Source organism: Larimichthys crocea, chromosome VIII (genome assembly GCF_000972845.2).
Source record: "Larimichthys crocea isolate SSNF chromosome VIII, L_crocea_2.0, whole genome shotgun sequence".
In the NCBI taxonomy this organism is placed as follows: domain Eukaryota; kingdom Metazoa; phylum Chordata; class Actinopteri; family Sciaenidae; genus Larimichthys; species Larimichthys crocea.
The window spans coordinates 1,282,079-1,294,174 of NC_040018.1; the positions used below are offsets into that span (position 1 = coordinate 1,282,079).

The 12,096-nt window shown below is 40.6% G+C and overlaps 2 protein-coding genes across 3 annotated transcripts in view; one reads left to right on the plus strand and one right to left on the minus strand.

Moving 5' to 3' along the window:
- Positions 1–2,522: 2,522 nt before the first annotated feature.
- LOC113746390 (RNA guanine-N7 methyltransferase activating subunit) lies at positions 2,523–5,192 on the minus strand. Its single transcript, XM_027281908.1, has 3 exons — positions 5,062–5,192; positions 4,714–4,884; positions 2,523–3,107 (listed from the first exon to the last, which is right to left on the minus strand). The coding sequence occupies exons 2-3, from the start codon at positions 4,881–4,883 to the stop codon at positions 2,792–2,794; spliced, it is 486 nt and encodes a 161-aa protein (XP_027137709.1). The 5' UTR covers position 4,884; positions 5,062–5,192; the 3' UTR covers positions 2,523–2,791.
- A 97-nt stretch (positions 5,193–5,289) lies between these two features.
- The window catches only part of homer2 (homer scaffold protein 2), a 31,004-nt gene continuing 24,197 nt past the window's right edge, over positions 5,290–12,096 (plus strand). The window contains exon 1 of one of the 2 annotated variants that reach the window (XM_027281907.1): positions 5,290–5,472. In XM_027281907.1, the coding sequence (XP_027137708.1) occupies positions 5,471–5,472 (2 nt within the window). In that variant the 5' untranslated portion in view covers positions 5,290–5,470. Of the gene's footprint in view, positions 5,473–5,634; positions 6,210–12,096 lie in introns of those variants that run through there. The other variant, XM_010731857.3, reaches the window with a different exon arrangement.

Genomic DNA, 12,096 nt, shown 5'->3' on the forward strand with positions numbered 1-12,096 from the left:
TATGAGTGTCTATTCTTGAGTCTAAGTGCACGTATGAGTGCTTATTTACTATCTGCATGTGTGTGTGTTCATGTGACAGGGTACAGTTGTGTACAGATGTACCTTACAAAGCTGGAGGCGTTTATTTCAACAGAAAGAGCAGAGCGAGAATACTCCACTATGGCCTTGGCCAACCTTAGCCCTTACCCTCCCCAACTCCAGATGTAGGTCGCTGAGTGCTGCGGGGGCTGGGGGGATGTGATGTCTGTGTATGTGTTGGTGGGGAGGTTGTGGTGTTTTGTGCACACACGTGTATGCGTGTATGCACTTAGACAAGAGGGAGGGACGGTTGGTGATTGTAGTGGAGGAATTCGTCATCAAGGACATGGCCCCCAGCACACTGTCTCCACTGCTGTCACATTGCATCGTCACAAACAGACCACATGAAGCCTGACAGCCTGACAGACCAGACCGAGGGGACTCTCACTGGTCTCTCACTGTGGCTCTCTCTCTCTCTCTCTCTCTCTATTGTTTTCCTTAACATCTTATCAATTAAATATAATAAACAAGGGATTTGATTATAGCCTGCGCTTTATGAAAATTTAAGATGTCCCAACGGTGATTACAGTTCGTCCTGAGGGAAATACAGATGTGTGTAAATTTTTTGACATTTGACTCAAAATCACAAATGTAAACCTAAAGGTGGTGCAAGAGGAAAGTCGAGGGTTCACAAAAGTCTGTATGCTTTTCCTCTGGGGACCATATGTCTGTACAGAAAATTCACAACAATCCATCTAGTAATTATTGATAGTCTGGACTAAAGTGGTTGACCTATAAACCAACTCATTGATTGAGCTGCCATGGTTAGCAGCATCTTTATGAGAAATTTATAACTCAGTGTGACCCTAATAGAATAGTTTGTCATTTTGGGAAATATGATTATTTGCTCCAGGAATTTACTGTGCCTGGTCAAGAAATAATCTAGCACAAAACTTCTGGCTTTAGAGGTGCTGGAATGCTGATTTTGTTACCTTTTGACAGAGCCAGGCTAGTTGTTTTCCCTTGTTTACAGTCTTTGTGCTGGTGCTGGTTGTAGACTTATATTCAACAGAGTTTTCTTCTAACTCCTTTTCATGCCACCAAAGACATTTTTTGGGGAACATTGTTTTTTGTGTCGCCGTCTCTGTCAAGCAATCAGCGCTCTGTGAAGACTCAGTAATCTAGGGTGAACTTTCTCTAATCTAAACTGATTACAGCGGTGATGGCAGTCTTCCCCACTGTGTTCCAGTTTCAGCACATCCCCCACACACTTTCTCTCAAACCTCCTCCCCTCCCTCATCATCACAGCTGATTGCACTGCTGAGGTCCAAATGAACTGTTAACCCCGACTGCACCAAGGCCATAAATAGACTCCACAGAGTGGCATCCAGGCAGTGATAAAACAATGCAGACTGTTTCTGCTTGTGTTGTGGATCAGTGGACAGGGCCAATGTGTCCGAAGTCACCATTTGTTATTTAATTGAGATTTGCTGTAAATTACATCTTTAGGCAATGAGCTACAAATGTCATAGCCAATGATGCATGTAGCAATAATGTATTAATGATGCACATAAATATTTCAGTTGCTTTTCACAGTGTGAACTATTGGTCTTCAGCTTCTTCTGAGCCATTTGCTGTGAATGCTGCTTTCCCTCCACACACAGTAAAGTTGTTCAGGCCATCTGGTTTAATGTGCCATCAAAGGCTGAATCTGTGAAATGTGGCTTCAGTAAATTCTTGGTTTTTGAGCCAGCATGAGTTTTGAAACAAGCACAATTAGATCTTGGAAATCTCTAGCAAATAAATTACTGACATTTTTAATGTATTTAAATGATTTTAATATTTATGGTGCATCGCAACTTTTTTCTTAAGATAGATTTAATATTAAGTTAAAAACAGACCAAATGTGTTTCATAAAGTGATTTGATGAAACAGATTTTTCCTTTGGTTTCAATTGAAGGATTTTTAGTGGCTTAAAGAGGATGGAGCATATAATATCTGACTAAAATGTGACCTCTCAAAATGCTTTGCTCTGCAATTTTGTCAAATGTTGAGCCCCATAACTTCACACAACAGAATCCACTTATTATGAAAATACATGTTTATTGACAACAGCTCAATTCACAAGTATTTGTATATAATGCGACAGAAAAATATGGTTGCACTACAAATAGACTTACTCTGGAGATCCGAAATTCGCTGTTTGCAACAATACTGTGCTGTGTAATTCATAACACCCTGATATCAAAACATGTAGCAGTAAAACTATGAGCACAAAAGAACTCCTGAGTTCTCAGTTAAAATGTGATAATCAAATATTGTTAACAGCCCACGTACCTAAAATATTAAAAGGGAAAATGTGATTTTAAGTGTCAGAGTTCCATTACAGAAAAACTGCAAGTATGTCGTTATCTTTCCCGAAAAAATGTAATGAGAAAATTTTATTGACTACGAGGCTGAGCAATATGAAGCTTTATGAGAAAAAAATTACAGTGCTTTAGGTATGAAAATGGTAAGTGGAATATTTTTAATTCAGACAATAAAACTGCGTATCACAATATTGCAAAAGAGTTTCACACAATTATATTGAAAGGACAGTCAATTATTATTATTGATCTATTGCGCAGCTCTTGATTATGAGAGTGTGGCAATGAGAGTCATACAAAAAAACAAACAAACAAATGAAAAAAATCAACAGCTGTGCATTGCCGCACATGATAGAAGACTGTGAATACTATAAATACTGTTGACACCTGAGAGATGAGAGCAGAGATCAGTAGCGGTCATAATGGGGTCTCTGTTGTTGGGAGTTGCATCCCTGATTGGAGCTTGGAGGGCCTGACTGATACCCACTTCCATGCCCGGAGTGTCTGTCTTGGTATCGGTCTCGATCCTGGTATCGCTCTCGGTCCTGGTATCGGTCTCGGTCTCGATCTCGATCCCGGTCCCGGTCCCGGTCCCGGTCTCTGTCCCTGTCCCTGTCATGCCAGTGCTGCTGCCCATGACGGTCCCCTCTCCAACCCCGGTCTCCACTCCAACCTCGGCCTCCACCCCAACCACGACCCCCTTGTCCACGACGGTCCTGGTACCTAGATGGAGACGGATATAAATTAGCAATCTTCTACTTCAACAACAGCAACAAAATGCATGCATTACATAAACAGGCAAAAAGACAGCTCAAGAAACTCAGTTATACATGTAAAAGACCAAGACACAGTTTGTCCATAGTAAATCAAGCTGTGTCCACTGCAGTTAAGGAAACTATATTTCTCCTTGACTGATGTGACGTGATGGTTAAGAAATCAGGTTTATAGACACATGTTTGTTTAGTCTAAATGGGTTTATTTAGCTAAGATGTTTCTGTAACCTGAATAAGTCGAAGACAATAAACAGAAAAATTATTTACCGCACAACATCGTTATTACACCTCTATGGCATTACCACAGATTTCTGATCACATATTTAGACTGTATATATTTTTTTGATACAGTATGTTTCATCACTGCAGGCAGTATATAGCACTATTTTTCCAATAATAATAAATCTGTACACCCTCTATTTTTACAAATAAAAGTATGTTTACTAATACCCAATAGTCTGGATGAACTTTTCAAAGGCTAACAACCTAATCCGTCTGAGCTACTGTGGAGCTAGAGGACGTAAACAGCAGGTCTCAAACACTGTATGACCGAGCTCTGCCCCAAGTTAGCAGTCCACACATCACTTACCCTAACAATGATGTAAACTACAGTATCTATCTACAGTATACAGTATGAAGAGGGGGCAGCATGGCAGGGAAAGGAGCAGGCTCAACAGACTTATTAGAAGAGCGAGCTCAGTCCTGGACTGTCCTCTGGACTCCAAAGAGGAAGTGGGTGAGAGCTAAGCTGACATCCATCATGGACAACCCCTCTCACCCCCTACATGACACTGTGGGGTCCCTGAGCAGCTCCTTCAGCAGTAGACTGATACACCCACGGTGTAAGAAGAGGGTCCGCAGGTCCTTCATTCCTGCTGCTGCTGACTTTATAACACCTGCACCACCTGATCCTGTTGTAGTCTCCTGTTCATGTTTCACTGCAATTTTGTTATACCTTGCAGTTATTATTTATATCGTGGTCACTACTCTTGCAATAATATTTATTATTTGTATCATGGTCACTTTCTTTGCAATATTTTTTACACTATGGTCACTTTACATTACAATACTCTTTTTATATATCATGCCACTTTTATCCTCAGTGCTTGTCTGTTTTAAAGGTTGATTGTTTTTCGTGTTTATTGTGTAGGTTATAGATATTTCTGTTATTGTGTTTTTTTTGCCTTTTCTACTATTTTCTAATTCTGTGGTGTATGCTACACTTTCCTCTGCTGCTGTAACAAATACATTTTCCCATGACATTACCACAGATTTCTGATCACATTTTTAGACTGTATATATATTTCTGAGTATGTTTCATCACTGCAAACAGTATATAGTACTATTTTTTACAAATAAAAGTATGTTTACTAATACTTGATAGTCTGGATGAACTTTTCAAAGGCTAACAACCTAATCCGTCTGAGCTACTGTGGAGCTAGAGGAAATAAACAGCAGGTCTCTCTCAGGCATCAACAGGATGCAATCATCTAATCCCTCCAAACACTGTATGTGTGCCCTGACACTGATGTAAACTACAGGATCACTAACAGTACCTGTTATCCCTGCCTCTGTAGCTCCCTCCTCCACGACTCCTCCAGTCCTCCACGATGGGTGGCGGGTCAGCTGGCCGGCTCCGATACTGTTCGTATTCACGGTCCTCCGATGTGAATCTATTGGCAAACATCTCCTCGTATTTCTGCATGTTTTCACTGATCTCGGCCATGCTGCAAGGACAGGTGAAAAGCCACAGAAGCGGCGGATGTCAACACGGATACAGACTGTGTCTGTTTACATGCGGAACAATGGGGGGAAAAACTACACTGCTCAGTCAGCCTCAGCCACAAGACAAGACAGCGTAACTACAAAACATCACGATCAAAATCAGGATCTTTAATACTCACCTTAAAGCGACGTTGTTGTTGTTAGCTTTAGCCACAAGCTAACACAAAACACCGTGTAACGACTTGTGTGAAGAAATTGTCCCGTCGCTGAAAAGCGTCCCCACCGGAACAAATGAACATATTTTTTTAATAGTTCCGGCGGTAAGGGGGGGAGGGGGGGAGGGGTGCACTGCGCACACACCTGAAAGTGATTGATGATTGACCGTTACCTGACAGTTTCCAAGTATCACATATTAAAATCGTTTAGAGCTTTGTTGTTTGATATATAATTTGACTTCAAACACCAAATTATAGCCACGTATTTTTTTTTAAAAGACGATAATTAGCCGAGGAGCTCATCGCATAAATAAATAAATTAACTGTAACCGTTATTTTTAAATGAGAAAGTTCCAACGGCTGAAATTCGAACATGTAAGTACACTCGAGTTTAGAAAAAAAAAAAAACACTCGTCGTCGTCGTCGTTGTAATGCTGTTAATTAAAATTAAACTGTTTTTTTTTTTTGACAGTTTGGGCTTTTTTTAAAAAAAAAAACAAAAAAAAAACGCAGACACCACAGGTTTAAAAAAAAAAAAAAAAAGTGTGGGTGGCTGTCAGGAGCGTGGTGAGCAGGTGGAAGCCGCTCCGTGTCGCTGCTGCTGCCGCCTCTCAATGAAACACAATCCCGCTGGGGTGGAAGAAACTCTGCGCAGCGAGCAAGGCAAGGCAAAGAAACATTAACTTAATTCATCAGAGCCGAATGTTTCTGAAGAAAGACACAAGCCATAACCGAAGCGGGATTTATTCTGCAAACAAACAAACAAACAGACAAACAAACAAACAAGCAAACTTCCTGTAAATGAAATGACCGGAGCTTTCTGTGAGGAGTGAGTGAGAGCTTGACAACCCGGTGAATCGAGTTTACGAAGAAGAAGAAGAAGAAGTGCTCTCATATTTCACTTGTCTCTCACCAAGCAAAGAGGGACTTGTTCGTATAAGCTGGCTGGCGTACGCGGGAGGAGGAATGAACTCTTTGGACCGCTAATCATCTGCAGACTTTGACGCTTTTTTTATAAAACATTTTTTTATTTTTAGCAGCCAATACAACCGATATATATATATATATATAAAAATAAAAAAGGAGTTGTTCCTCAAGTCAGCGGCAATGGGGTGAGTATAATCCAGAAAGCGCTGCCCTTCAGAGAGCGCCTCTAATGACACCTGCACTGACTGAAATATTATGTGTATGTGCGGTAAAAAAAACTCTATAGCTGTCAAACCTGTGAATAAATGTGATTATTATTATTATAGCCGCTGTATGTGTGTGTGTGTTGGGAGCTGAGGGAGACCTAATTTACTCTCTTTATATAGGTGAAAAAATGCTTAATGCCTTTATGTTTAATCCTGTATTTATTATGATTTTTTTTTTTTTAAAGCATAATTGCAAGTGGATGTGTCTGTTCTCTTTAAACACTCCTCCTTATCTGTCTGTAGGAATATGCTTTAGAGAGGGTGATGATATGGAGGAGTCAACACTGCCCACTAATAAGGACTGATGGTAGCCCACTTCTGGGAGTGTGTGTGTGTGCTGTCCACAGAGCTGGAGGTAGTGTGGTGTGTTATATACTCCCACAGTTGTTTACAGGGTACAGTACATTATTTTGCCTCTATGGTCTTCCGTGGTGTGAATGTTGACTTTGTGGCTCGGTGCCATAGTTATGCAATCGCCAGCTCTCTTCTACATACTTAACTGAGTTTTCTTTACTGGAGTGTCTACTCCTGTGGGCATAGCCTTTATTTGACTTCAGCAGCTCAGTGTAGCCTAATTTGCTTGACTAATTTATGAGTGCGTCCATGAGTAAAATGAAGACCCTTTTGATTTATATAAAAACATAATAAGCAGCATTCATGCTCAGTATTTAAGTTAAAAAAAAAAAAAAGTGCCACCTGATGTCCCAGTGCTTGTTTTTCTTGGGCAGGACATGTTTTTTTAATGTGTAAGGAACCAGTTCAACAGTCCTGGCTTCTTCTCGAGAGTTTAGATTACTCATCGAGCAGGTTTGAGACTGAAGAAAGTCGGTAGTGTTATGTCATGAAACTGGCCCAGAGGACCCGCAGCAGCAGCAGCAAGGCAGCAGGTCACACCTACTGTACTGACAACAGACATGGCAGCTAGTTTCCTTTTTTTTTTTTTTAAGTTGCCTGGTTTCACTCACTGTCAACCAACACTTGATAGCTGAATACTTTTTAAAGGGCGGGAACATACGGCTCCCAGGAAGTTTCATCTGGCCAGCCATTCTTTAAACCCACTGATCAGAGTCACAAACAGTTGTTTAGGGTCGCAACTAATGATTATTTTTATTATCTATTAATCTTCTAATCTTTTTCTCAGTGAGTCAATTAATTTAGTCTGTAACGTGTCAGGAAATGGTAAGAAATGTCATTCTCAGAGACATAGTGGCTTAAGAAATGACAAAGATTCTCAATTTTCAAACTATTGATGATTAATTGTGTAATTGTTCCTATCACAGGTTATCAAAGCCTGAGGTGATGTCCTCAAATGGCTTGTTTTGTCTGACCCATAGCCCCAAAACTCCAAAATATTCTATTAAATTATCATAGGAGATCAAGAAAACCAGCAGATATTTAAATGTTAAAGCTAGAACCAGCAGATGTTTTGACATTTTTTGTGATGAAATGACTTTTAGAGTCATCAAATTGCTAATTTTCCCTAAATTTTCTCTAAAAATATTCAGTTTCTTTTTGAATAAGACGGAATAAGGAAGTTGTCATCATTTTCTGAAGAACAACTGAGAATAATTGCAATTATTTTTCTGTCTATAGCCCAGTTTATTTAATTGTTTCATTTGTAAACATCTCAGCTCTTAAACAAGTGAAAAACAAGGTCACATGCATGCTTAATTGCGCAATATGTCACCTCCTGATTACAATCTGTAATGATGCAATGTGACGCCCTGAGTGACCAGTCGATAAAGATAAAAGTGTGAGTGCGTGTTTGTGTGCTTGCTGGTGGGAACTACAGATCATTTGTCGTGTTTTTTGCAGGATCCATTCCTTTTGTCCCTGAATCTCTTGGCTCCTAAATGGAGTTATAGATTAACTATAAGTCACACACACACTAACACCTTCAGTATATTGTGCCTTTCCTACCACAGGTCTTTGATCATGTGAACTGACAGAACCCTCTTGAGTTTGACACTTTTTTCTTATTGATCACATGATTTTAAAAAGAACAATCCTGAATGTATTAGTCCAAATTATAATAGTCTCTCTGTGCAGCATGCACGGTAATCAAATATATGTAATTCAAAATTGGTGAATTTAAACAGGGTGGTTATACTCTGCTAGTAACAAAGGCAAAGAAAGTGATGGTAATTGTATTTTTAAGTACAGTTTTGCAGCTTAACTTCTGCGTGTCTGGATTTATTCCAAAATAAAGCTCAGATTGCCTGAGAGCCTCTTCTTACTGAATAAGCGGTCACACAGACAGCAATGCAATCAGCATATTGCTATTTAAAATAAGCCATGCTTGGAGCAGCCCTAATACAGGGATAGATGATAATCTCCTGGCTGTCCAGAGAGTGACAGCTAAAGGCTTAACACTCATTGATTAGGCCGTACGACATGTGACATGGCAGTGGGTCTCTTGGCTGCCCGGACTGCAAGCCTAATCTGAGTTTGTGTCGTCTGTCTGTGGCTGGAAGCTGAAGGTGACGCTTGTAGATGTGTGGCAGGGCAGCAGGAGCAGGTCTTACTGTTTAAGAATCATGGGTAAATGAAAGGGGACAGACTGACAGCGGATTGGACGTCTCCTCACCAGATGGCTGAAGCCTAGGAGGCCATCTGCTGCCATGCTGTGTTTCTGCAGAGACTTCCTCACTTCCTTTTTCTCAGAGCTCTCAGATTAAGTTGGGCTCTGTATGCTAGTGCCTCAGTGTGATGGAGGAGGACCTGCTGTGGTTGTTGGTTTGAATCTGGCCCGTTGCCTTCATTGCATGGGATTCTGTCTCTGTCTCTCTCACCAGCTTAATGAGCTGTACTGGCATGAGGTACAGTTCAGTATAGTGTGTGATGCCAAAACATTGGCAGAAATATTGAAGGTCACCTTTAGTAGCAGCAGTTAAAACTCACAATGGTAAGATTAAGGTTTACCAATATGGTGAAAATGTAGAGTAGTAATGAAATTAGGCTGCTGCCAATCGGCAACCTCCGTGGCTGTGAAATAAAGCAAATGTGCAAGTCCTTGAGCCGCCACTTGAGGTTGGCTACAGGGCATGTCAATCTCCATGCGTCCCCATGTTAAAATGTCCAACTGCACAGCAGCATTAAAGGTCCAGTGTGTAGGATTTAGTAACAACTAACAAAAACATTATTATATTCAAGTGATTATACATGCATGAAAACATAGTTTTGAATATTATATTCCATGTCTGCCTTATTTTGAAAACACAGGTCCCCAGTCTTACACACTGGACCTTGAGACTTAAAGTTATGCATAATTAACTTAATAATTAACTTTGATTGACAGGTAGGTGCCATTACAGATGGCTTGTTTGAGCACCCAGGCAACGTTGAGCTCGCCTCAGGTCTGCAATCATTCATGTCTTTGTGGATTCTTAGATTAGCTGGGAGGCGAAAAAAGCAGGACTATCAACACGGCGGAGGCTAAAGCCGCATATTCTAATCTTCAAAATGGCTCTTCAGAAACCTATGGGTGATGTCATGCATAGGCTGTCCATTCTTTATACCGTCATTGGCTGCAGCTAATCTTCACGATCAATTATTGATTGTGATTTGCTTAGTTCAGTGGTTCCTAACATGGGGGTTGCGACCCCCTAAAATCCTGAGACGATGAAAGAAACAAAATTTCATATGTCTGCTACATAAAAGAGTCAACATACTGCAACATTTTAAGGGTCTGCTCAAAAGCAGCAATTATTCATCAGTTATCACATTGTTTTGTCAGTCTGTTAACTGATTCATCGACTAATTGTTTAAGCTATACAACACATGAAATAGCTGAAGAGAAAGCTGAACAAAACAAAATCCCAGTTGCTGTCGATCTCATTTTATTACCAGCGTTTAAACCCTCAGACCCTCATGAATGTAACCTGATGAAGTCCTGAGGACTGGAACCAATGTTCATAAAGTTAGCACAAGGGATCGATAACACTCGTGTGTGAGATTTTATTTTTTGATTGGATACACAGTGTCGATAAGACTCTCAGGTGTGTAAGACGTTTGCTATAATGGCTAACTATCCAATGAATCTGAAATGCCATAAGCAGTCTTGAAATTGCATGTTTGTAACATTTATCTTTTAACTGACAGTCATTCAATTCAACCACACAGTTCTTCAGTATTAAGTATATGTCTCCGTCAGCAAAGGATCTGAAAGTCCAGGTTATTGCTAGCTCGAGTATCTGCGGGTGGAACCTCCCCTTCTTTGACCTCCTGACATCATTAGCAGAGCCGCATGTTTATTGCGATAAAAGCCCAGGTGGTGATGTAGTGATGATCCCGCAGAGCTTTCCATCTCCTGCCTACTTTGCTCATTCACTCTGACAAAACGCTGCTCTCACTAATAAGGCAGCTTTGCTCTGTAGGTGGCCCCGCAGGTAAAAATGACAGAGTGCTTCGACTGTGTACATCTGACATATGAGCAGGATTACACCAGCTAATGAGAATTCAAGTTATTAAACTAACTGCTTTCACTATGTCCACAAATGAGTGGTCACACATTCATTTCTAATTCGCCTTTTTCATATCGCCAGAGTCACCAGATCTGTGCACCTAGTGACCTAGATATGAGTTTCACATTTTCACTCTCGACAGATTTGGGAGAGGATGTTCTCTTGTTACTCGGTGCCACAGAAAAAGTCAGCTGTAACTTAGTGTATTGTTAGCGCCAGCAGGGAAAGTAAGGAAGGATATCTGTCAGTGTTCCTCCCCCGACTGTACTGTAGCTATTTGAAAAGTGACTAATGCAGCTTTTGTCAGGAAGGTTCTTTGAACACACATAAATGCTAATTCTTGGTATTTGTCAGAACACTTAGGTTCAAGGACAGCATTTTATACACTGCTGCAGGTAATATAATGATCTTAAGTAATGGATGCGCCCCACTTGAAGTGTTTTGAGTAATGTAATGTGTTGCCCATGCATCAGCATGCTCAAAAGACTGCTAATGCTCCCAACGTTGTCTCTGTTGTTAATAATGTTGTGCAGTTCAGTGATAACGTCTGTTCAGGTTTGGAGGATTCAAAGGGGGGGCAACATATTTCTGAACAGCCCAGTGACCTTATGAGGTCATCTCACTAATAACGGGGTCTTTTTATAGCGTCACCGGCCCATTCATATCATTGAGCCTGCGGGTCTCCACTCAAAGTACCTGGTTGTACAGTTTATTTGTTCTCAGCCCATTTCACACTCCAAGCATGATGTAAAACCCAGACATTGTGCTAACCCATTTAGAGGGAGACTTGACACCTCTGTACCAATACTGCCACTTAGAAAACTCTACATTTATTTTCCTAAGGAGTAAAAAGAGCAAGAGTATTCAGATTTATAACACACATTAGTTATTTTAATATGTTTGCCTCTTCAGCATTGTCAGATCTAAAGATTAATTTGTGTAATCATGTGCTGCCTTGTGTGTCTGTGTGTGTTATGTGATTTCTGGAGCTGTTAAAGTAACATTGTGTTCACTCTCTGTTGGAACGTGAAGAATGTTGCAGCGCCCGTATATGAAACTGCTGAAACCGCTGATTCCTGTTAAACAGGCTACAAAGCCTTTTGGCATTTAACTCTTTGACTTCTGACGCTCAAATCACGGATCTGATTGTGTGTGTCTTTGATCTGAGACGTAGATATCAGAGTTTGATGGTGGAAAGTTTGTTTGGGGAATGAGCCTGGAGTGGAGTCTTAAACTTGTGTATCTGGATGAGGCTGTTTCTGACTCCATGTAGACAAAACCGCGGCTAAAGTGTACAGGTGTAGCAGAACACAAATGCAACGTGACTGCAGCTCACTAACATT